Source organism: Nannospalax galili, unplaced genomic scaffold (assembly GCF_000622305.1).
Source record: "Nannospalax galili isolate Female #2095 unplaced genomic scaffold, S.galili_v1.0 scaffold263, whole genome shotgun sequence".
Lineage (NCBI taxonomy): Eukaryota > Metazoa > Chordata > Mammalia > Rodentia > Spalacidae > Nannospalax > Nannospalax galili.
Window position 1 is genome coordinate 2239322 of NW_008350402.1, and position 25140 is coordinate 2264461.

The following is a 25140-nucleotide window of genomic DNA, read 5'->3' on the forward strand; positions in this document are numbered from 1 at the left end:
CCACAAAAAACACACACACACACACACACACACACACACACACACACATACACACACACATCCTGAAGATGATAACAATAATTCTAAATGAAAAAAAAAAAAACTATTAATCTCTGCAGAAATTTTAAGTCCTAGACAAAATATTGGTAAACCAAATTTTAAATAGTGCTACTAATAACAGTTGACATTTAGTGAGCACTTACTCTAAATGCTTTTAATAGGTTGACTCATGTAATCCTCAGAGCAACCCTGTGTTGTAAGTACAGTATGATAAATTCCACCCATTTTATAGAAGAAACTAAGACACAGAAGTGAAATCATTTGCCAAAAAGTAGAGATCCTCAATTCAAAAAATACTACTGAGTTTCTAAGGATTGTCGCAAGCGATTCTGAAGTGCCAGGCAGCATTATGAACCACTGCTACTCCCACAGTATGGGAAACCATATCTGTAGAGTCAAGGATTTAACAAGGAATTAAACAAGAAACAACTATCAAAGTTAGAAGACAGTTTCCAAGATTCTCTTCCCACAGTGCAATTCTCTAATCATATATCCCCACATTATTTTTCTGGAATTCTGGGAGGTGTGCACTGGGGACTAGGGACAGAGCTCAGAGAGAGAACACTTACCTAGAATTCTGGGAGGGGTATGATTCTGTGCCGTACTAACTAGCAGATCTCTGGAAATCTCAGTTTATTTCTTTGGCATCAAGCTCCCAAAAGCATAGAATAAAATATAATAGCAGCTTATAATACTAAAACTTTTCTTCAAAACTAAGAAGCATAGCTCTACTTTATAGAAAAGAACAATAAAAAGAATTCACAAGACCAGCCGAGTAGTTATTAAACGCACAACTGAACATTCACATAATTAAAAATAATAAAAATAGGGGCTAGAGAGGTGACTCAGCAGTTAGGAGTGTGTACTGCTCTTCCAGAGGACCTGAGTTCGAGTTCCAGCACCCACGTTATGTGGCTCACAACTGCCTGTGACTCCAACTGGAGAGGCTCTGACAACTCTGGCCTCTTTGGGCACCTGCACTGGCATATACACATGATGAAAAATTTTAATGTCTTAAAACAATTAAAAAGTAAAAATAGCCGGGCATGGTGGCGCACCCTTTTAGTCCCAGCACTCGGGAGGCAGAGGCAGGCGGATCCCTGTGAGTTCAAGGCCAGCCTGGTCTACATAGTGAGTTCCAGGACAATTGGGGCTACAGGGAGACCCTGTCTCAAAAAGACCAAAAAAAAATTGTATATATATATACACATACATACATGACCTCTCAGTATTGCTCCCAGGAAATGCTCATTCCAATCCTGAAAGGCACAGACTGGCTAAGCATTGGCTTCCTCAATCCTGATCCATTAGAGCAGTGATTCTCAAACCATAGGCTATCCACGCTATGGTAATTTGGTAGTTGGAGAGGGATGCAGTTGAAAAGACACGTCTAAAATTTTGAGTTTTGCCAGGCATTGAGGTACACACCTGTAATCCCAGCACTTGGGAGGCAGAGGCAGGCGGATCTCTGTGAGTTCAACGCCAGCCTGGTCTACATAGTAAGTTCCAGGCTACAGGGAGACCCTGTCTCAAAAAGACCGAAAAACAAGCAAACAACAACAAAAAATAACAACCAACCAAAAAACCCTAATTTTTAATATTTGGAAAAAGAGAAGAAATAGTAATTTTATTTGTAATATGAACCTAGTGCTGAGCAAAAAAACTGATAATGCGTGGTTAAAAAATAGTTGAGAAATGGGCTCAGTGGCTTCTGGGGTGAGATCTTGGAATGCTTCTGCCTTCCTAACTTCAGTACCCCTTCCAGATGCCTCCCTCCAGAATCAGAAACATGACAGTCCTTTAATGCCTAGTGAGCAAGAGTTACATAAGCACAGTAATGTAAATGCATTACAACAATGTATATGCTTTCCTACCTGATTTCGACTTTGAGGATGGACACACACAAAAAATGATGGTTCTACTTTTGTGTAAAATTAAGCTTTGAACTGTCAGCCAATTAAGAAACATTACCACTTGTTACACACATGCGCACACGCACACTGGAAAAGTGCTCTTGAACTGCCTGAAGACCCAAGGCACCATTCTGTTGACTGACAAGGATGCTCCAGATGATCCTGACACTACGCTACTCTGTATCCACAGCTGACATGAGGTGGGGCAGGCTCTATACAGACAGGATCTGCTGCCGCACTCAGCAAATAGGAGCCAAAGCCACAACTGCTAGGCTACAAAGCTTAGAGGAAGCTTAAGAAGGGACAGGAGGAAATACAGGCTGCCCTGGTCACAGCAGCCGGCTCTAGGAAGCTGGCCTCCACTTCCATGCCCACCTAGCTTCCCTTCCCAAGGATAAAGCCTGCCCGTTGCCGAGGCCATGGTGACAGCCCCTGCCATCACTCTCCTCAGCAGCCTGGCTTAGAGCTGCTCAGCCTTCAACGAGTTGAAATTACTCATTCCATGATAAAAATCTCATCTATTTTAAAGGTTTTCCCAGTCTGGGACAGAGGAAAAAAAAAAAATTTAAACAAAAATTGAAGCGTGAATCCAATGCCTTAGACTTGGCATTCCACAGTGAGCCACAAGTCAGCTGGGACTGCCACTTTCAACTCTGTGGACCACTTCCCAGAAATGAGAGTTGACCTGGGGACTCTCCCTACCCAAAGGAGCTAGAGACCCAATGGTCCAGGCACTTAAACTCCTTGCCATTAGTCTATGCATGCGCTCATCCTGACTATTCTAACAGAAGCGCTTTTTATAAACCCCTGCTTAATTCTAAGATTTCTGCCCAAATTCTTCAACTTCTATGTTCATTTATACTCTATTACTGTATGGCATGCTTTAGCCATTCCCTTTTTTTTCCACTAGCCTTATGGCTGACTCCAACAAGAAATCAGACCCACAAGAGGCAATCATCAAGTTTCATAGATCTTTGTCTATATCTTTTGATATCTTACACAAAGAAGACATTCAGGGAATGTTTGTAAAAACAGAATGGATACAAGCAGCATTCAAAGATGCTGCTCTGCTGGCCTGACCGGTTCCTATGAGACACAGTAAGATGCCCCCTTCACATAACTTCTGTTATCTTGCTTTGAATAGTAACTCCGTAAAACTGTACTATTTTTCTCATTTTTTTTTTAAATTTTATGTGTATGAGTCAATTGCCTGCATGTATGTAAGTGCACCCGTGCTTTGTTCAATGCCTGACGACAGGAGAGTCGGATTCCCCTGGAACTGGAATTATGGACAGCTGTAAGCTACCATGTGCGTGCTGGGAACCAAATGCAGGTCCTCTGCATGAGCAGTCAGCGCTCTTAACTGCTGAGCCATCTCTCTAGCCCCACATGAAAGATTTATCCTTTTGAAGTGTAAAATTCAGTGAATATGAGTGCATTCACAAGGCTGTTAGGGCTGGAGTATAGCTTAGTAGAAGAACGTCTGTAGAGCCTGAATGAAACCTTTGTTGAATCTCCAGCACCACTGAAAAAGAAAAAAAAAAAACAAAAAGGACAACAAAAACCAAAGTTGTACAAGTTTCACTATTACAAATTCTAGAATGTTTCCATCATTCAAAAGAAAACCCATTACCATTAGCAGGCATTTCCCTCCCCGAGACCCCTATAAACATTTGTCTTTAATATATACATGATTTTAATGAAGCTTATGGTATACTTGTTTATTTGGTCTAGTTTGGAGACATAGTCTCACTATATAGCCCTAGCTGGTCTTGTGGACCAAGCAAGCCCAAATTTGCTATGTGGACCAGGCTGGCCTCAAACTTGCAACAACTCTCCTGTCACTGCCTCTGAAGTGTTAGGATTACAGATATGTGCCATCACATTCAGCAAGCTTAGTTAAGGTGCCATTAACTATGATCTTACTATATCTTAAGGCCAAATCTTCACCTTTTCAAAAAAAAAAAGGAAGAGGATTTTAGCTACTATAATTCAACAGGAAAATATAGTTTAGCACTGCAACTTACTAAGGTATTGCTTTAAAATACAAAATGAAATTTCTTAAGGCCAGGGAGATAGTTAAGATGAAATAGTTCAGTTTGATCCCTGGCACCCACATAAAAAGTTGGTCTTGGTGGAGTGTGTTTGTAATCCTAGCCCTAAGAAAGTTGAGACAGGTAGATTCCTGGGGTTCACTGATCAGCCAGCCTAGTCTAATTTGGCAACCCTCAGGTCCTAGTGAAAGACCCTATCTCAAAAAAAAAAAAGGGTTCAAGATGACTCAGCAGATAAAGGCACCTCCCTAACAACCAAACCTAACAACCTGAGTCCAATCCCCAGGATTCACATGGTGGAAAGAGAACTGATTTCTACAAATTGACCCCTGACCACCACATGAACACCATAGCATATATACACACATGCACGCACATGCACACACACACACACACACATACGCACGCATGCAGAGAGATAGATAAATAAACGAACAATGCAATTTAAAAAAAATGTTTAATGTGAACAGCTCCTGGGGAACAATACCTGAGGTAGACCCCTTGCCTCCACATGCACCCGCACATACATGAACATGTGCATACACATATGCACACACACACACAGAAAATCCTTCTACCATGTAATGTTTATTTACTTCATTTTTGAGCAGTTAAAATACAGACTTTATTGAGTAAGTATAATGTACAGAAGTGCACATATTATAAATGAATGTGTGAAACTCAATACAAAGTGTCACCCAGATCAAGAAACAGCCACTTCCCACCATTTCGCTCTTAATCACACCCAAATACCTCCAATCTTAAATTCTAGCAGCCCAGATTCATTCTGCCCCTTTGTTGTACTTCTACAAATACAATAAGCAGAACAGAGAACTTTCACACAGAAATTCCATGCCTGTAATACTCACCATAATCTTCTTGTACAAAGCCATGACATTATCATCATCAAATGGTAGAAATCCACACATAAGCACATACAAGAGTATGCCCATGCTCCAAACATCAGCCTGAGAGGGAGAAAAAAGAAAATCATTAAACCCATTTCAGAATAGCAGGACACATCAAGGAGTCAAAGAATCTTCACAAAGCTGGAATAGAACTCAGAAACCAGCCAACTCAACTTGCTCAATCTACAGACAAGGAACATGAAGCCAGGAAAGGTTTGTCGAAAGTCACCCATTCAATGGCAGGCCATCAAGGAAGGCCTCCTGACTTTCTGTTCAATATATTCTTCTAGCTACATGCTAATATGCAAGAGAAAATAATTTCCAGCTGCCTGGGCACCATCAGCCATGATAAGGAATTGAGGCCAGATTGCTCATTCTCAAAGATAATTCTACAGGGCCAGAGAGGGTTTAGGTTACATATGATGATTATGCAAACAGGCACAGGGAGGTCAAAGCAAGTCTGAAAATTTCCAATGTGCAAATGAAATCGTAATACAGAAATCATAATAAAATTCAATGATTGACTTTTCAAATATGCAGAAACAGCCCTACAAATCTTAAAATCCTGAAAGAAGTTTAACCTTTCTGTGAGATATCCATGAGTCTCGTGAGTCCTGAGCAGTAGCTATTTACTCAAACAGTATTTGGTCTTGGTCAATAATGAGGCCACCACTATTAGTCATAGCTCCCTCCTAGAGAGAGCCCAGTGACAAGAATGCTTCCCAGAAGCCATAGTTCCCAGCCTCATTTGAGCCTTGAGGAATTTAGGAGATAAGAAGGATGCATTCTTTAAAAAGAAAAGAAAATGGAGGAAACAGTTAAAATGATTTGAGAACCAGGACACATCTAAATATCTACTGAATCGCATCAAATCACTACAGCTCTACAGTGATGCCTGGAGTGAACAATTCACCTTTCACATCAACACCTACTTTGTGTTCCAAGTTGCAGGAGATCAGAAATTAAGCATTTATTCCTGAGAGATGTCAAATATTTAATCTATTTAGTTGAGGCATAATGACATGGAACTCATGACCAGAATGTAAAGTTCAAACAAAAAGAGAATACAAGAAGGTGAAGTAACAGAGCCTTGCCAGATACCATTAGAGGCCAAAAGAGATGGTCAGATTAACCACCAAAAGATGAAAATTAATGTCCCCATTAAAAAAAAAAAAAAACTAGCAAGGCCTATGTGAGAGAAGAAAGTAGAAAAGGAGTTTTCAGTTAATTCATCAATAAGCACCTCATTTTATTAATTCAAATGAGATATGAGAAAACATTAATTAACTAAAATCTAAAGTCAAAGCAAATGTAAGTAAACCTATAAGCTGAAAATTCCCAAATATGACAAAAATAATGAGCTGTCTGAAACCATTTCCCATGAGAATTTAATAAAAATTTAGAGATACTACCATGAAATATGTCCTTAAAGCAGGAAGTAGACCATAAACACCAAATCACCTGCACTGCTTACTTTAAAATGAAGCCCTAGCTTAAAAAACAAAACCAACATCTCTAAGGGTACAGGCCTGAATTCTGCATTTTTCAAGCACTCAGACATCTCCTTGGTACATTGTTTTGTTTTGGTTTTTTTTTCTTCCTCTTTTTGAGACAAGGTCTCCCTATAGCCACAGCTGGCCTGGATTTGCTAATGGAGACCAGGTTGGCCTCGAACTTACAGAGATCCACCTGCCTCTGCCTCCTGAGTACTGGGACTAAAGGCATGCACCACCACGCCCAGCTGGTAGACTGTTCTTAAAACATTATCTTATAGAGATGGGAAGTTAAATTCACCTGGATGAGAATACTACTGAAGATCACCTTAAGAGGCCTGGAGAGGTGGCTAAGTAGTTAAGAGCATTTGCTGTAACAAAGGGCCAGGAACACAAAAGATCACCAGTGGCCAAAATGCAGAGACTAACAGTCAGCAGAGTGTGGGTCCTTGGATAGGACTCCTATATTGAGGTTCACCTACCCAGAGCTCAGGGACCATTTTGGAAGAGGGTAGAAAGATTTTAAGAGCCAGGGAGGAGGTGTGTGACCATAAGGAAATAGTCCTACAGGTGCCTGAGACCCTTCTCATACAAACCTACAGCAATGGTGTCAGATCTTCTTGAAGGGAGAGACTCTAGATAGGGGGACTAAACCTGGTGGATAAACCTGCACTGAGGGACATCTCGGGACACTAACTTTACATAATAGGCCTTAATACAAATGACAGAATGTATGAACTCCAGTGGGGGGCGGGGAGGGCTATAAGAAGGTGCCAAAGGGGAAGGGGAAGGGGAAAGGGGGTATAAAGATGATTTTATGTATGAAATACACAAAAATTCAATTGAAAAAAAAAGAGCACTTGCTGTACAATCACAAGAACCAGAGTTAGAATTCCAGAACTCACATAACAAGCTGGGCACCCTGTGCACGTCTATAGCCCTAGCTCCAAGGGGAACAGAGACAGGAGGATTGCTGGGTGCTGCTGGCTTCCAGCCTAGTCAAAAAATGTGAGCACCAGGTTCTGGGAGAGACCCTGCCTGGAAGGAATGGATGGAGAGCAACAGAAGAGGACACCTGACACCCTCTTCTAGCCCTATGCACAGGCATGCATGCCAGTGCACAAGTGCACATACACTCACAGAGACATGAACACACACAAATTCATAGATGATAGATTTTTTTTTTTTTTAAGATCACATAGGAAAGCAACAGAAAGCAAACTAATACAGGTTCTTCCTAGCTTTCAGAAAATATACATATACAAAGCTGCAGACGGTACTCCAGTTACGACTCAGCCTGCTGCGCTCACAGTTTACTAGATAAACTAAGTGAGCTGGTATTTCCCAAAGTCTCCACATAGCACTTGCTCTCAAAGATGTTACACATGAAAAATAGATTCTATAGGCAAATAAAATTGAGCCCAGCTGCTATCTCTGATATTTCTCTTCCAAAGATCACACTATACAGAGTATATTAAAGACTTGGAGGTGTTCTGAAATAAGAAAGCTGTTCAACCCAGTACTTTCTGAGCTTTTGACAACTGAAGTTTTTTGGGCTTTTTAATATTTTATTTTTTATTTTTATTTTATGTGTATGAGTATATTGCCTGCATGTAGGTAAGTAAACCCATGTCATGCAATGCCCACGGAGGACAGAAGAGGCAGTCAGATTCCCTGGAACTGGAGTTATGGGCAGTTGTTAGCTGCCATGTGGGTGCTGGGATTCGAACCCGGGCCTTCTGCAAGAACAGTGTTCTTAACCACTGAGCCATCTCTCCAGCCCCAACAACTGAAGTTTTTGTTTTGTTTCTTTATGACACTAACATCAGCAACACCAAGACTCCAGAGAGTAAGAGGAGCTGACTAACCTGAAGGAGTGAGTACGAAGGAGACAAAGCCCAGGCCTTCCAAGCACCAACATCTGCACGTGATTGCTGGCCTCGAGGGTCAGCTACACACAAAGGACAGGTTTTCTCTGTGCTAATAAACATCTTTGACAACTGGGCCTGCAACCTTGGCCTTGGACCCTACCTCACTGAACTAACCAGTTCAAACTACAGCACAGCATATACAAAGCAAACACAAGGAGGATGACAGAAATATCTTCCTGCTTCGAAAGTGTCTAATGCTGGGCGTGGTGGCACAGGCCTTTCATTCCAGCATTCGGGAGGCAGAAGCAGGCAGATCTCTATGAGATTGAGGCCACCTTGGTCTACTTAGTTCTAGGCCAGTTGGGGCTACAGGGAGACCCTGTCCCCCCACCAAAGGGGGGCAGTATATGTTACTATGTTTATTCCACATTATTGATGTCATCTATGAGATGATAAGCCTCTCTTCCAAATAGCCTAAACTCTAATTACCAGGATTATTTCTTAATTTATATCCCCAATAAGCAGAATTCACTGTGGTCACCAAAATATTCATGATTATGTATTGAACTAATCAGTGAACAATTACCTCTGATCCAAGATACAATCTGCCTTGTATTAATTCAGGCGCTGCATAAGCAAGACTCCCGCAGCACGTCTGTAGTTGATAATCCTTGTTACCCTGCCAATAAGGTAAAAGTGAAACACTTATCGTAACTCTTAAGAACATTAAACCTTGAACTAGGCATGACGGTACACACTTGTAATCCCAGCACTGGGGCAGTAGGAGCAAGACGGTCAGATGTTCAAGGTCTTGGCTATAAAGAAAGCAAGTTTGAGACCAGCCTGAACTACATGAGACTCTATTTCAAAACACAAATATCATTAAAGTCTGATAAAAACTTTCCTTTGAACTCAAAGAGAAGTTAGAAGAAGAATTATCTCAACTACTCAGACTTCTGCAGTCAGCCCCATTCTCTTCATGTGCTCATGTGGATTCTGCGCCTCTGCATTTCCAATACCACTGTAACAAGACCTTTTTCTCCTTAGCTCAGTCATGTTCATAGTTCCGTAGATATTCATTTGCATAATAATCAGCCCAACATACATCCAAGTACCCATGAGTCCCACCCTATGTATTCAAGGAAAGGTTTATTCCTTTACCAGTCAGTCCTAATCTCTAGTATCCAATCATTTTTTTATGTAAGGCATCTTTTTAATCCTATTCTTATGTTTATGCGTGTTGTGCCTACATGAGTTTATGTACACCGTGTGCATACAGGAGCTCAAGGAGGCCAGAAGAGGGCACTGGATCCCCTGGCACTAGAGTTACAGATGGCTGTGAGGCACCCAATGTGCTAGAAAGCGAACCTAGGTCCTCAGGAAGAGCAGCAAATGCTCTTAACTTGTGAGCCTTCTTTCCAGCCCTTCTAATAGCAAATCTTTACAAACAAATGCTCTTAACTGGTGAGCCTTCTTTCCAGCCCTTCTAATAGCAAATCTTTACAAACACACAAAAGACTTCTTTTTTTTGTTCATGGAAAGAAAGCAACATGGGATGTAGGACAATGCCATAATAACCTACCTTCTAGACTCAGCTGTAAGACAAATCAGCATCTTAGCTCCTCAATCTGCTAAATGAGGAATCTGTTTATCCTCCTCCACTCTCCCACAGAAACTAAGCATAAAGAAAATGAAACTACTGCTGCATTCCTGAAGTGAGTCAGCCCCATTGGGGGCAAAGCACTTACAAAACTGTGAGATTTCATGTATGAATGAAACATGCCCAGAAGTGACTCCTCAGAGGCTGAGGCCATCTTTATCAGACCACCCATTTTCTTAGATGGTATCCATGTGGGTCAAAACTGAGGCAGCCATAAAGAAAAAAAAAGCTAATAGAATCTTTCATAAACATTCTGCTGCCTGCAGAGAGCATAACTTAACTAGCTTATCTGTTGAAGTATAATCTATATTTGCTTTTATATGTCTAGAAAAACAATTTTAAACCTGTCTCCTGAATCACTTGCTTCCCAGACACAGGCCTCTACTGCTAATCTCAGAAGAGACATTAGAGGAAGAAGAATCAGAAAGAACCAGACATTCAAGTGAAGGGGCAAAATCTGCTTTCCTCTGAACCCTGGTAATTCTAATGGGGGCAGGAAATAATCATGGGACTACAAAGGGCTGAGACAAGTCTGCAATTTCAACACTCCTAATGAGTGTAGACAGTTCATTTGAGCCAAGGAGTACTATCATGAGAGAACTCAGGAGGAAGCCTCCAACAGGCAGCCACACAGGAGATCTGCCACACAGAAAGCAGAGCTGGGAAGTTCAAAGTGACCTCAAAGAGAAGTTATGCTGGAGAACACCAGTGCTGACCTACACAGAATGCAAACTAAGGAAATCCAAGGCAGCATAAATTTAGAAGCTCAGGTAGCCATCTCCCTTCTTTCATAAGTAAAGGGAATCATCTCACAGAATGTAACTATGTGACTATATAACGATTTGCATAATAAATAATAGATACACACCAAAGTCTCAACTCCTGTGTAAATAAACAAAGACATCATCTAGTGGCAACAGAGTCAAACTGCAAACACATGATTTAGTATTCATATTCTAATGACTTCAAACATGAAGTCACAGCAAATTCCCTCAGCTTCCTGGGGGAGGCGGGCCTGCTTCAGCAGAAAAAACCCTAGACCTACATACAGCAGTGGCTCACAATCCTGGCCCCAGATCTAAATTATCTAGAGAACTTCTAAGATTACTAATGCCAAGGGTGAAATTTAACATTCTTCACAATAGAAGCAACCAAGATCAATAAAGACTAAGTGAGGGCAAGGTGACACACTAATAGTAAGTACATTACACAGACAAAAATGCATTTTTATTTCTGCACTTACCATGGGTATTGCACAGAGACCAAAGTCAATCAGCTTTAATTTATGATATTCATCAAACAATAAATTTTCCTAGGAAAACAAAGGTATTTAATTGTATTTTGAATTCCCATTATCACATCATACATTTAACTATTTCTAAAATTGATTTAGAGTTGTTTCTATTTGAAGCTGAGCTGGTAAGAGCTTAAAAAAAAAGAAATCACTGGCCATGGTGGCACACACCTTAGATCCCAGCACTTGGGAGGCAGAGGCAGGCAGATTTCTGTGAGTTCAAGGCCAGCCTGGTCTACATAGTGAGTTCCAGGCCAGCTCGGGCTACAGGGAGACCCTGTCTCAAAAAATAAAGAGGAAAGACTGGGGATTGGAGACAGAAGTAGAGTACCTGCCCAGTGTGGGTGAGGCCCTAGGTTCATTTCCTAGAACCATAAAAAGAAAGGGAGGGAGGCAGGGAGGGAAGCGGTCTGGGGAGATGACTCAGAGGGAAAATGAAGAACTGAGTTCAGATCCCCAGCACCCAAGTAAAAATCCAGGCACAACACACGCCTCTAATCTCAGCACCAGGGAAGCAAAATCAGGACATCCTTGGGACTTTCCAGGGCTTGCTGGCCAGGCAAGTCTAACCAAAATAGCAAACTCAAGGTTCAGTGAGAGACTGTCTCAAAAATAAAGTGGAGGAGGAGGAAGGAAACTGGAATAGTCGATAACTATAGTAATCCCTACCCACAAAGGACACTGGGGTAAACCATTCCTCCTCTGAGGGCCAACTACAAGTGACTACAACCTGTGCCAAAAGCAAGTTTAAGCCTAAACAGAGTTCAGATTCAAGAGTGGGGTATAAAACCGTGAAAAATTAGTCAGAGCCTAAAATCTTAGGAATGTTCACATTTTTTTTCTTCAGTTCTTTAAAAGCAGATTGAGTGGAGCATGGTGGTATACACCTTTAATCCCAGCACTCAGGGGGCAATGGTAGGTGGATCTCTGTGACTTCAAGGCCAGTTGGGTCTACATAGTAAGTTCAGTAAGACCTTGTCTTAAAAAAAAAGTGAAATCTGTCAATTACACTGAACTCCTCCCTTAAGAATAATGGTTTCAAATTACAGCAATAAAATCTCCCATCTGAGGAGGCTAAAACAGAAAGGTCTCAAGTTGGAGGTCAGTCTAGGTTGTAGAGCAAGCTCCATGTCAGCTGGGCAATATAGCACTGAGTGGAAAATACTCAATGACTCTTCTTTCCTAGAAATAAAAATCTTGATTAAGCCGGGCATGGTGGCGCACGCCTTTAATCCCAGCACTCGGGAGGCAGAGACAGATGGATCTCTGTGAGTTCAAGGCCAGCCTGGTCTACATAGTGAATTCCAGGACAGCTGGGGCTACAGGGAGACCCTGTCTCAAAAAGACCAAAAATAAAAAAAAAAAAAATCTTGATTGCATGGACACTTATAATGTCATGTGCAATTGACAGGTAAACAGAATGTTAATCTATCTAAAAAGGCTACCAAGAGTCAAAAGGAAGAAAAAGAAATGTGACAGATTCTGATAAGAGCAAAAAAGGGGGAAGCTAATAGATTTCTAAACAGAACACACGGATGTCTGAAAAGAGGAGGCAGATAATGCTGAACTCTCAGGTGAGCATCTCAGTGTCATAGGGTCACTTACTGGTTTGAGGTCCCTGTGAGAATAGCCCTGGCTGTGTACATACGCAACTGCAGACAGTATCTGACGGAAGACGACTCGGGTCTCCTCTTCCGACAGGCGATCCTGGGAGATTATATAGTCAAACAGCTCTCCTCCGGGGCAGTACTTCAACCGCAAGAGAGTCACACAGATATTGTTATAGGTTACAGACATCACTTCCAAGGAATGTAAAATAAAAAATGATACTGAACTCAGAGACAGTATTAATTCAACTTTAAAGGCAAGGGAACTGAGTGAGCATATTCAGAATACACTCTCAGGATCCAACAACTCAGTAATTACTCCAGAATGGAGAACAATAATTCTTTCCTTGAACAGTTTTATTACCAATAAACAGAAGTAGAACCAACTACCACTGTGAGCTCAAACAGCTCACTCAGGATTTTATTTTCATAACAAAGTACAAAAACTCATTCTCAAGTTAATGGACTCCCATTTAGCAATGTCATCTAAAATTAAAAATGAAAAGCAGCAGTAATTATTGCTTCTCCAATAATTATTACTGGCCAATGTCCAAAGACCAGTGATTTCTCAATCTACACCAAAACGAGGCCAGTTACACAGAGGTACTTAATTAAGTAGGTGGAGAGAACAGGGGCCAGAGCACACAGCTTAGGTTTTTTACCTCTTCTCTAGAGTAGATCCTCTGCTATAAGCTGTGTTTCCACTTAAAATTTCATTTCAGTTTAGCGACATCAGTTAAAATGATCAATGCAGGGCTGGAGAGATGGTTCAGTGGTTAAGAGCACTCTTGCAGAGGACCTGGGTTCAGTTCTCAGCACCCACATGACAGCAAACAACCATCCATAATGCCAGTTCCAGGGAATCTAATGCCCTCTTCTGGCCTCCACAGGCATTGAACATGAGTGGTGCAAAATATGCATATAAAATACAAATAAATACATAAATATATATTTTAAATAATAAATGCACATAGCCTCTGTCGATCACCCAGGGCTCAAGGACCATTGCAGAAGAGGGGGCAGAAAGATTATAAGAGCCAAGGGGAGGTGCATGACCATATAGAAATAGTCCTACAGGCTCCTGGGACCCTGTTCATATGAACCCACAGCAATGGTGTCAGCATGCACAAAACCCATGCAAACTTAAGCAGACAAAAACCCAGCACAGAACTGTGGAAATGAACAGCAAGCCCCAACCGTAGTCAAAGAATTATTGGCAGCTGATTACTGCTGGATGAGGAAGAGCTGATCTTCTTGAAGGGAGAAGATTCTAGATAGGCTGACTAAACCCCAGTGGATAAACTTACACTTAGGGACTTCTTGGGACACTAACTTTACATAACAGGCCTTAATACAAATGACAGAATATATGAACTCCCCCCCCAAAGGGGGGGGGTGGGTATGGGAGTGTGTCAAAGGGGAAGGGGGTATAAAGATGATTTTATATATGAAATACACAAAAATTCAATTAAAAAAATTTAAAAAAAAAAAGAATTGGCCCTATAGATGTGCCTATATTAAAAAAATGAGTATATTAGGGGCCAGAGAACTAGCTCAGTGGGTAAAGTGAAGCATGAGGACCTGAGTTCAGATCTCCAGCACCCAAATAAAAACCTGGAGTGGTAACACACATCTATAACCCCAACATAGGGGAAGTGGAGACAGGTGGATCCCTAAGCACCCTGGCTGGCCAGCCTAGCTGAAACAGTGGGCTCCAGTGAGAGATCCCATCTCAAAAAACAAGGCAGAGAGCAGAGGTGGACACTCAGTACTGACCTCTGACTTCCACTCTGTGTTCACAAGCAGCACCCCCACAGGCACAAACACACATGCATACCCCCCAACACACAAATATCTATAGGAAGCAAAAGAAAATTAAGGGGTCTCACAAACCCCACCCCCCCTTGAGGATTTATTCAGTTAATGGTTGATAAGGGAGGGAGAAACATTGTCTTCAGTGGCAAGGTATCTGTGCTCTTATAAATAACCCATGCTCTTGTAAGCAACTCTAAAGAAACTTGATGGTTCATTCAAAAAAAAGACATGAAAAGTAGAGGGGAGACTAGCTGGGAAGAGTAATCAGTGAGAATATGAAAGGGAGAGGAAGAGGGTCAGGAAAGGGGAAAGGGGATGAACATGATCAAAATATATTATATATATGCATGGAAATGTCACAATGAAACCCATAATGTATAATTAATATATGCTAAGAACAAATATGAAAAGGGCCAGCAGGATGACTCAGTAGATAAAGGAGCTTGCCACCCAGGCCTTATAACCCAAGTTTAATCCCTGGAACCTACATAATGGTGGAAGAAGAGAATCAATAAACCCTGTGATGGTTAGCTTTGTCAACTTGACACAGCCTAGAATCACCTGGAAAGCACCTCAGTGAGGGACTGTCTTTACTAGGTTAATTGATGTGGGAAGATCCAGTCCACTAAGGGCAGCACCATTCCCTAGGGAGGGGGTTCCTGAACTGGAAAAGAATGGAGATATCAAGTTGAACACGAGTCAAGCAAGGAAGCGTGTGCTTATTTCCCTTTGCGCTTAGATGTTTCTGCTCTTGACTTCCCTGCTATGATGAATGGTAACCTGGAACTGTGAACTAAAAGAAACCCTACCTTCCCCTAGCTGCTTTTTGTTAGGCTATTTTATCACAGGAACAGAAATGAAACTAGAACAAATACTTTAATTTTTCAGATGAAACATAATTTTCTCTCAACTTCTGATAAAGCAAGCAAACACTTTTAGTTCTCTGGAACACACTACCAACCTCAAGAACCATGAATATTTTGTTTTCTGTCTCCAGCACATGATAGAGTTGACATATATGTTGATGTCTCAGATTCTTCAAAGCATCAATCTCAGTTTTGACTCGGGGCAAGTCATTCTGTGACAAAACATCAGTTCAATAAGCAATACATTTATTGGCAAGTGTTCCAAGCATCAATATCAACAACTAAGTAGCAGAAGCTGTCAACAGCTCTAAAACATATTACACTAATATTAAAACATATTGTACTAAGTTAATCAACAGGCCACAAGAACAAAGAAATGTCTAGAAACAAACCATATAAAGGGTAGTAAAAAGAACTAAAAAAAATTGACAGGGTCACTTCAAACACTAGAAAGGTATGGAAGGCTCCAAAAGATAATATAAAAATAATAATTTTAAGTTCATTGTAGCCAAAACTACAAATTGAACAGCCTGTGAGAAGAGGTAACAAGTAGCTCAATCCCGAATCTGTTCTCAGAAAAGAAAGAGGCTGGCTGGAAAAAGGATTTCATTAAATTATCTTTTTTTGGGGTGGGGGGGAATAATTGGGGAGATCCCAATACTAGGCAAGCACTCCACTACTGAGCTACATCCTTGGTCCTTTTGTATGTTTTGATTTTGACACAGTATCTCACTAAGCTGTCCTGGATCGCCTTAAACGTGTTCTATAGCCCTAGCAAGCCTTGAACTTGCAATCCTCCTGGCTCACCCTCTCAAGGTGATGGGATGCACTACCAGACCCAGGCTTGTTGGACAGCTTCTAAAGCCACTCTGAATAAAATACTAGGACATAAGGTTTATTGATCTCCCCACGTACACTATAAAATACATGAACAGTAAGAGTATCATAAAAAGGTAAAGACAGGAGATGTTAATACCTAGAAACACCCACAAGACTATGAAAAAAACACTGAAAAATGGATGCTAGAGTTCAAATATGTGTAATTGCTCAGCATTACAATCTGAAGAACAGCTGTACATCATGGCACATGCCTGTAATCCCGGCACTCAAGAGGTGGAGGCAGAAGGATGACAAGTTCAAGACCACTCTAGGCTATATAGTAAGACCCTATCTTACCCAAAATAAATAGGGGGGAGGGGGCTAGAGAGACAGCTCAGTGGTTAAAAACACATGCTATGCTTCCAGAGGACCCGTGTTCAATTCCCAGCACCCACATGACAGCTAACAATCATCTGTAACTCCAGTTCCAAGCAATTTGGACACCCCCTTCTGACCTCTGTGGGCAATGCACATACATGGTACACTCACATACACACAGGCAAACACACATAAAAAAAATAATAAAAAACTGATTTCATTTATATTTTAAAAATAAATATGAGGCTAGAGAGATGGCTCAGCCATTAAGAGCACTGGCTGCTCTTCCAGAGGACCTGGATTTGGTTCCCAGCATTCATATGGCAGATGACAACCATCCATAACTCCAGTTCCAGGGGACCCAACACCATCTTCTGGCCTCTGAGGGAACTGCATGACCTGGTACGTTTATATACATGCAGGCAAAACACTCACAAAACAAAAATAAAATTTTAAATAGTTTTTTAATGTCATAGAGGGTGTAAAAAATGATCAACGTATAAAACACCCATATATGAAATTATCACAGTGGAACCCACAATGGAACCCATTAGTACAATATATACTAATTTTAAAATGTAAAAAATTTCATGGTGCACACCTTTAATCCCAGCACTTGAGAGACAGAGGCAGAGGCAGACAGATCTCTGTAAGATTAAGGCCAGCCTGGTCTCCATAGTGACTTCCAGGCCAGCCAAGGCTACAGGAAGACCATGTCTTTAAAAAAACAAAAAAAGGGGGCTGGAGAGATGGCTCAGCAGTTAAGAACATTGGTTGTTCTTGCAGAAGACCCAGGTTTGAATCCTAGCACCCATATGGGAGCTAACAACTGTCCGTAACTCCAGTTCCAGGGGATCTGACGGCCTCTTCTGTCCTCCATGAGCACTGCATGACACGGGTGCACTTACCTACATGCAATACAGGCAATACACTCATACGCATAAAATAAAAATAATAAATAAAACATTTTTTAAAACAAAGGAAAATTAATTTCAAACTCACCCCTAGTGCACTTTTATCCATGATTTTTATAGCTACCATTTCTCCAGTGAGGATATGACAGGCAAGTTTGACCTTTGCAAAGCCACCTGAATACATAAAAATGCACGATAAAGAGATAAGGACTCAAGCACAAATACAGACTTCTTACAGACTTTTTAAAGGCTTATAAGCCACATTTTCCTAGAAGTTCATGACTCGTTACCTCCAACATAGTAGCCATGACTGCAGCGTCTTTTCATTCAGTGTTTCTAGATGAAGATTTTTCTTCCTACCATCAATAGCACATATTTAAATTTTATAATAAATAGAATTTTTTTTCAGTTTTTAGAAATATGCTCTATGAGGACTAGAGAGATGGCTCAAGACGTTAAGAGCACTTGCTACTCTTGCAGAGGGACTGGAGTTCAGTTCCCAGAACCCATGCTGGACAGCTCACAGATCCAGTACCTTCTTCTGGCCTTTGCTGGCAGCTGCATGCTGCATGTACACACACACACACACACACACAATTAATTCTTAATAAATATATAATATATATTCTGTGGTTAACACTACAGTTAAATTTGCTTTGTCATTAACATAATATAAAGTTGCTGAGATAAATCACATAAAACTTCCATCAGTTTTAAAACTATGATGGTAGGCAATTATGTTTTTAGAGGGGTTTTTTGGTGGGTTTTTTTTTTGTTTTTTTTTTTTTTTTTTTTTTTGGACAAGGTCTCCCTGTAGCTGCAGCTGTCCTGGAACTTACTATGTAGACCAGGCCTGCCTCTGCCTCCCAAGTGCTGGGATTAAAGGTGTGAGCCACCACACCCAGCTAATAAAACTGGGTCAAAAGCTGAATAAAATTAACATTTCCAAAAAGAAGTTCCTGGTAGTTTCTTAGAAGGTCTTTCCCACTGCAGTAAAAAGCAACTGCTGGGGCTAGAGACAGGGCTCAGTGTTTAAGAGCCTGTCCAGAGGATCCAAGTTTGGATCCCAGTACCACAAACAGGTACTCACAACCACCCATAGCTCCGGCTCCAAGGGATTCAAGCCTCTTCTGGCTTCCTCAGGCATTCACACATATGTGGTATACACAGAGACACACAGACATACACAATTTTTTTTAATCTTTAATGAAGCAGCAGCAACAGTTTCCCAGGTGTCTGGACACAAAACCCTGGAACTATCCTTAGCCGTCCTTTCTCCAGCACTCCATGTCCAATTCATCAGCAAATCCCCACTGGCTTACTTTGGGGGAAATATACCAACGCCTTCCTCAGGGGAAAGCAAGTACTGAGTAAAAATGGCCTGTGTCTTCTCTGAACAGGTAATACATGCCTGTATATTCATGTAAAACTCAACTGAGACCTGTGCACTTCACGTATGTGATTATGTTCTGTGTTATAACTCAACCCACCTTCCCTGCCGTCATTCTCATCTCCCACCATCACCTCCCACACCACTCTCCTGAATTACTGCCTCTTTCTACCTCTGCCCTTGCCCTCTCCCACCCGAGGTCTTCACCTTGGGCAGCCAGAGGGACCTGTGAAAACAAAGGTCAGATCTCTCCTTGGCTCAAAACACTTTGATTTATACTAAAAGTAAAAGCCCCTTGCAACGACCTACAAAGCCTTTCTAATACTCTATCCTTATTCTGTTTTCCATATGAAAGTACAGCGAGGCTTCAGCAAGATGGTTCGGCAGGTAAAGGCGCTTGGCGCACAAGCCTCACAACCTGAGTTCCATCCCTGGAACCCACATAAAGGTGGAAGGAGAGAACCTACTCCACAAAGTTGTCTCTCACCTCTATATGCATGTATCCTCTACATACATCATGTGCATGTACACACACATACACACACACACACACAACACCAACAATAATTAAATAAATTTATATTATAAAATAGAAAAATTTAAAACTATGTAAGTTATACTAAAAAGCTCATGAATACTCAGATATACTATACGTTCAAATATTTGATCTGTACTCTGCCTCTAAGAAAAAAATTAAACTATTACCTGTCCCAATAGTTTCATATAATTCATAGTATTTGAGAAGTTCTTCATAATCTTTCATAGTACACCTGGAAGTTAATTCAAAATGACAAAAAGATCCTATAAGACAGAAGAAATAGTACATGATCAATACAAGAAATACTACCAGATTGTCTCCTCCATTTGTAAATACAAATAAGTCTTAAGCACATAAACGATAATAGAAAAACTGATTAGCCATATAAAAAAACTGGATTCCTACCTCACACCATCCATATAAATAATATCCAGATGAAGACCTAAGCATATCAAGGTCATGGTCCATGCCTATAATCCCAGTTCTTGGAAAGTGAAAGCAGGATGATCAGGATCTCAAGGTCATCCTAGGCTACACAGCAAATTCAAGGCTAGCCCGGGCTACATAAGACTGTCTCAAAGAAAATCACTTAAACATGAAAGACAAACTAGCTCAGTCACTAAGGGCACTTTCTGTCAAGCCTAAAAACTAAGCTCCAACCCCAGGGCCCACAATAGAAGGAGAGAACCAACTCCCCCAAGTTGTCTGGACCTCCATACACATACTATGAAACATGTGCACGTACACACACATACACAAAATAAATGTTATTTAAAAGAAAACATCTCTTTTTACTTGAGTGGTCCTCCCACATGCTAAGACCAGGTCTCATTACATAGCCCTAGCTGGCTTGGAGCTCACTCTGTAGTCCAGGCTGGCCCCAAACTTGCTGTTATCCTCCTACCTACTGCTGCCTCCTGAGCACTGGGATTAAAGACGTGCCACCACCCACGCCCAGCCTTCGGTATTAATTATTTAATGATTAGCTCATTATTTAAAAGATCATTTCCTGGGCTGATGAGATGGCTTGGTGAGTAAAGGTACTTGCTGCCAAGCCTAACAAGCTAGGAAGAGGTAAAAGGAATCAATTTACAAAGCAAGGTGAACATTTTTTTTGACACAGGGTGGTACTATATAGCCCTGGCTGCCCTGGAATTAGCAGAGATCCACCTGCCTCTGCCTCCTGAGGGCTGGGTTAAGGGCATGTGCCACCACACCCAACAAGGTTTTTGGTCTTTTTTCCAATTGAAAATTGTTTATGTTTGCACTCTCCTAGTCCACAGTGCACACATGGAAATCAGAGCACAACTTTGGGGAGAGTTGGGTTTTATCTTCTGCTTTGTTGAGGCAGGATCTCCCGTTTCTGCATATCCAGTACACTCCAGTATAACCAGCCAGTACTCCTGTCTCTGCCTCCCATCTCACTGTAGGAGTGCCAGGATTACAGATGCAGGCCACTGCATTCTGCTCTTCCTGTAGGTTCCGGGAATCAAACTCCGGTCATCAGGCTTGTTCAGCAAGCACTTTTACCCACTGAGTCATCACCCCAACCCCAGGGTGAACTTTTAATATAGCTGAACCTGCATGAATATAGGTAGACAAACACTGGAAGAAGCAAAGTCAAGTCCTGGTATTAAGGAAGAACTGATGATAAAATAAAACATTTCTGTTTCTACTGGATGTTTAAGGATAAAGCAAGGAGATGTTGTAGAAGACACAATTATTCTCACTGGGCAGCTGAAGGCACAGGATTAAAAATATGCTCAAAAGCCATACTAATTCAGAAATCTTTTTTATAATTTTATTCATTTTTATTTTATGTGTATGAGTGTTTTGTCTGCATGTATGTATGTATACCATGTGCATGCCTGGTGCCGATGTCAGAAGGGGTATCAGATCCCCTGGAACTGGGGTTACAGATGGTTGTTAGATGCTATCTGTGGGTGCTGGGAACTGAACCCGGGTCCTCTGCAAGAGCAGCCAGTGTTCTTAACCACTGAGTCATCTCTCCAGCCCCTACTTCAGGTCTCTTTTTATGGTCATATGCCAGTGGGGCAAATGCAGGAATGAAATGGAACCCCATTCCCAAAAACCTGTTATCACGGAACTAAGAGATTCCAAAATAAGAAATAACAGCAGTAAAAGTACAGACCTGGCCCAGTAACTTCTAGGATCCTGTTGAAAAGAGAGAGGAAAAAAAAGAAGGAAGGAAGGAAGGAAGGAAGGAAGGAAGGAAGCAGGAGAATGGAACAGGGAGACAATGGGCTACAAATGTGACTGGAAAGCTGCTCTAAAAGTAAGCTAAGCATTGAGAACGGTGGCGCAGGCCTGCAATCCCAGCACAGCCTTGATTTATTCTATAGCCCAGGCAGGCTTTAACTTTCAGGATTCCTGCCTAAACCTCCTGACAGGATTAAAAACCTGTACAACCAGGCCTGATTCATAGTTAACTTCCTGACAGATTTCCCCCAAACAAGTTTTAAACCTCTAGGTCACGGAAAGAGATTGACTTGCACCAAGGTTAATACTGAAGATAATGCACTTCCTTTTCCTTTCCATTTTCCTGTCTACCTTATTCTCTCAAATTATACCATATCTTTAAGTAATACCAGTGTGGGGCTAGATTATATCTATTAAATCCAAGGAACAACACTTTTGCTACTATTATGTAAACTAGTGCTTTGAGGTTGGAGAAATGGCTAACAGCACCGGCTGCTGCGCTTCCAGAAGACCCGGGTTCAGTTCTTAGCACCCACATGGCGGCTAACAACCATCCAAACGCCAGTTTCTGGGAATCCAACTCCCTCATTGGCCTCCACGAGCATGGCATGCATGGGTGCAGGGTGAGCGTGGGCCATCCTGGGCGCCATGAGATTGTCTCAAAACGGAAAAGAAAAAAAAAAAAAAGCAACAACCACCATCCACCGTCCACACGGAGAAAACCAGGGGTCGGAACAGCTGGGATCACTCCAGGAACGCGGCTGGTAGGTGTGGCTGGGGAGCTCCGTCTCCCGGGACTCCCGGGAGAAAGCCGGGTTCCGGCGGCCGCGCTCCAACACAGCCCGGACCCGGAGCGAGGGCGGGCGGGAGAACTGACCTGAGGGGCGCGGGGACCGATGGCGCGAGACGGGGCAGGCCGGAGAACCGGCACACAGAGCGCAGGGAAGCCGAGTCTTCCCAATCCTCAAGTTCTGGTGGCTTCCGCCCGCCAAGGGACTCAAACCTCGCGGGCCGGAAGGGGCGGGGCGCATGGGGCAATCGCTGCGTTCCTGGGATGCGAGGGGCGGGGTGAGGGGCGGGGCCAGGACTGGGCAAACGCTTCTACTGGGCCACAGCCTGGCTGGGCCAGGTGGGCTGAAGCTTCTGACAGAAGTGAGATGCTCAGGGTGGTGCTACCTTGGGATGCTCACTGGCAACCTATTTTTTTTTCCATAATACTTTTCACTTATTTGACAATTTTCACCTCTTTTTTTTTCCAGAATACTTTTCACTTATTTGACAATTTCATGCACGTATACAGTGTATGTTGATATCCAACCCAAATCTCCCCTCCCAATCCTCCCACCACCTAATACGTCTTCCCACTTTTAGGTCCACTTCTTTTTTTTTTTTTAATGCCCCACCGAGTCCAATTAATGCTACCTGCACGTGCATGAGTGTCAGGCCATCCACCAGAGCCTGGGCAACCTGCCAGGGGAAAGACCTCACCTCTGCTAAGGGCAGCTTGTGTAACCCGGAGGGGCAAAGGGAAAATTTTCAAGGGGGCATAGATTGACCAGTGAAGTTTTCAAATACTCAGCTTTCTTAGGTTTTCTTTCTTTCTTATTGTTTTATTATATTATGTATGTTTTTGTATGTGTATGAGCACACACATGCCACCACATGTGGAAGACGATAATTTATCTTCTTCCATCATTTGGGTCCCAGGAATTGAACCCAGGTCATCAAGCTTGGTGGCATGCACCTTTACCTACTGAGCCAGATAGCCATACCTTTCCTCTGATTTTTTTCTCTTATGGTTATAGGGATTGAACACAGGGCCTTGGGCATGCTAGGCAAGAGCTCTAACTGGGGACATGCTAGGCAAGAGCTCTAACTGAACTACAGTCCCCAGACCCTCACTTTCCTGATTCTTACTAAAATCTGTTGCTATAAGTTATAAAACTCCTAGGAGCTAAATTAATTATCCATTATAAAATTCATTACGGGCCAGCAAGAAGGCTCTGAAGGGGGCTGGACAGATAGCTCAGCAGTTAAGAGCGCTGGCTACTCTTGCAGGGCCTGGGTTCTGTTCCCAGCATTTGCACAGTAACTCACAGCTATGCGTAACTCTAGTGTCTAAGTGCACACTTCTTTAAAAAATTTTTTAAATTAAAAAAAATTGTGTGTGTGTGTGTGTGTTTGAGGGGTTTGCCTACATGTATTTAAGTGCACCATGTGTGTACAGGCCTGTGGAGGTCACAAGAGGAGGTTGGATCCCCTGGAACTGGAGTTAAGGACAGGTGTTAGCTGTCATGTGAGTGCTGTGCTCTGAACCCAGGTCTTCTGTAAGAGCAGCCAGTGCTCTTAACCTCTGAGCCCTGTCTCCAAGCACCCAAGGGCACTCTCCTGGAAGGCCACTCCAAGGGTGCACTTTCAGTTGTAATCCATTGATGGCAAACAGGCCCTTCTTACCACCCTTCCTGTGTAGGAGCCTAATTTTGTTTTGCTTTTTTAATTGCATTGAGAAGATGATTACCTACCTACTGCAAGAAATAAATCTCTTTTCACTCTACCCAGAAAGATGGTTCAGTGGGTAAAGATGCTTGCCACCAAGCCTGATGAGCTGAGTTTGAGCCCTGGAACCCACATGGTGGAAGGTGGGAACAAGCTTCCACAAGCTGACTTCTGACCTCCACATGCACACCTTGGCATACATGTGCACACACAAACACTTTTTTATGTTAAGAAAGTGCTGCTACTGCTATTACTTAGAAATATTGGGCTGTGGGATGCATTATGGAAAATAAACAGCTCAAGATGTTAAGCTCATTATTAATAAAATGACTGTAGTATTTTGAACAGTTTAAGATCCATTTTATTGTTTCCTTCATGATCTCATACAAATTTCCCAACATATCTCAGTGTGTGCTGGACCCCTGCCTCCCAAAATAAACATAATAAAATTAATTAACCTTTGTCCACACCCAAAAAACTTGCATGAAGTTTTGAAACCCTACATATGCCTTTAATCCCAGTACTCAGGAGGCAGGGGCAGGTAGATCTCTGTGAGTGTGAGGTCAGCCTGATCCACATAGTGAGTTCCAAGCCAGTAAGGATAGTGAGATTCTGTCTCAAAAAAAAAAAAGCATTGTGCTGGATAGCTTTAGTGTCAACTTGACACACCTGGGTTGAGGGAGCCTCAATTGGAGAATTGCCTCTATTGGACTGGCCTGTGGCCATGTCTGAAGGGCATCTTCTTGATGAGTGATGTGGGAGGGCCCAACCCACTGTGGGTGGTGCCACCCCTGGGCGGGTGGGCCTGTGTTGCATAAGAAAGCAGGCTGAGCAGGGGCCAGGG

The 25140-nt window shown here is 42.1% G+C and overlaps 1 protein-coding gene across 7 annotated transcripts in view; it reads right to left on the reverse strand.

The window, feature by feature from the left end:
* Nucleotides 1-22809, reverse strand: part of Melk (maternal embryonic leucine zipper kinase) — an 80226-nt gene extending 57417 nt beyond the window's left edge. For 2 of the 7 annotated variants that reach the window (XM_029570748.1, XM_008847700.3), the window contains exons 1-8: nucleotides 22678-22803; nucleotides 19748-19843; nucleotides 17741-17826; nucleotides 15637-15753; nucleotides 12859-13002; nucleotides 11203-11271; nucleotides 8886-8978; nucleotides 4897-4995 (exon numbers count right to left, since the gene is read on the reverse strand). In XM_029570748.1, coding sequence (XP_029426608.1) covers nucleotides 4897-4995; nucleotides 8886-8978; nucleotides 11203-11271; nucleotides 12859-13002; nucleotides 15637-15753; nucleotides 17741-17826; nucleotides 19748-19805 — 666 coding nt within the window. In that variant the 5' untranslated portion in view covers nucleotides 19806-19843; nucleotides 22678-22803. Of the gene's footprint in view, nucleotides 1-4896; nucleotides 4996-8885; nucleotides 8979-11202; nucleotides 11272-12858; nucleotides 13003-15636; nucleotides 15754-17740; nucleotides 17827-19747; nucleotides 19844-22677 lie in introns of all 7 variants that reach the window. The other 5 variants (XM_029570743.1, XM_029570744.1, XM_029570746.1 and 2 more) reach the window with 5 other exon arrangements.
* Between the last annotated feature and the right edge of the window lie 2331 nt (nucleotides 22810-25140).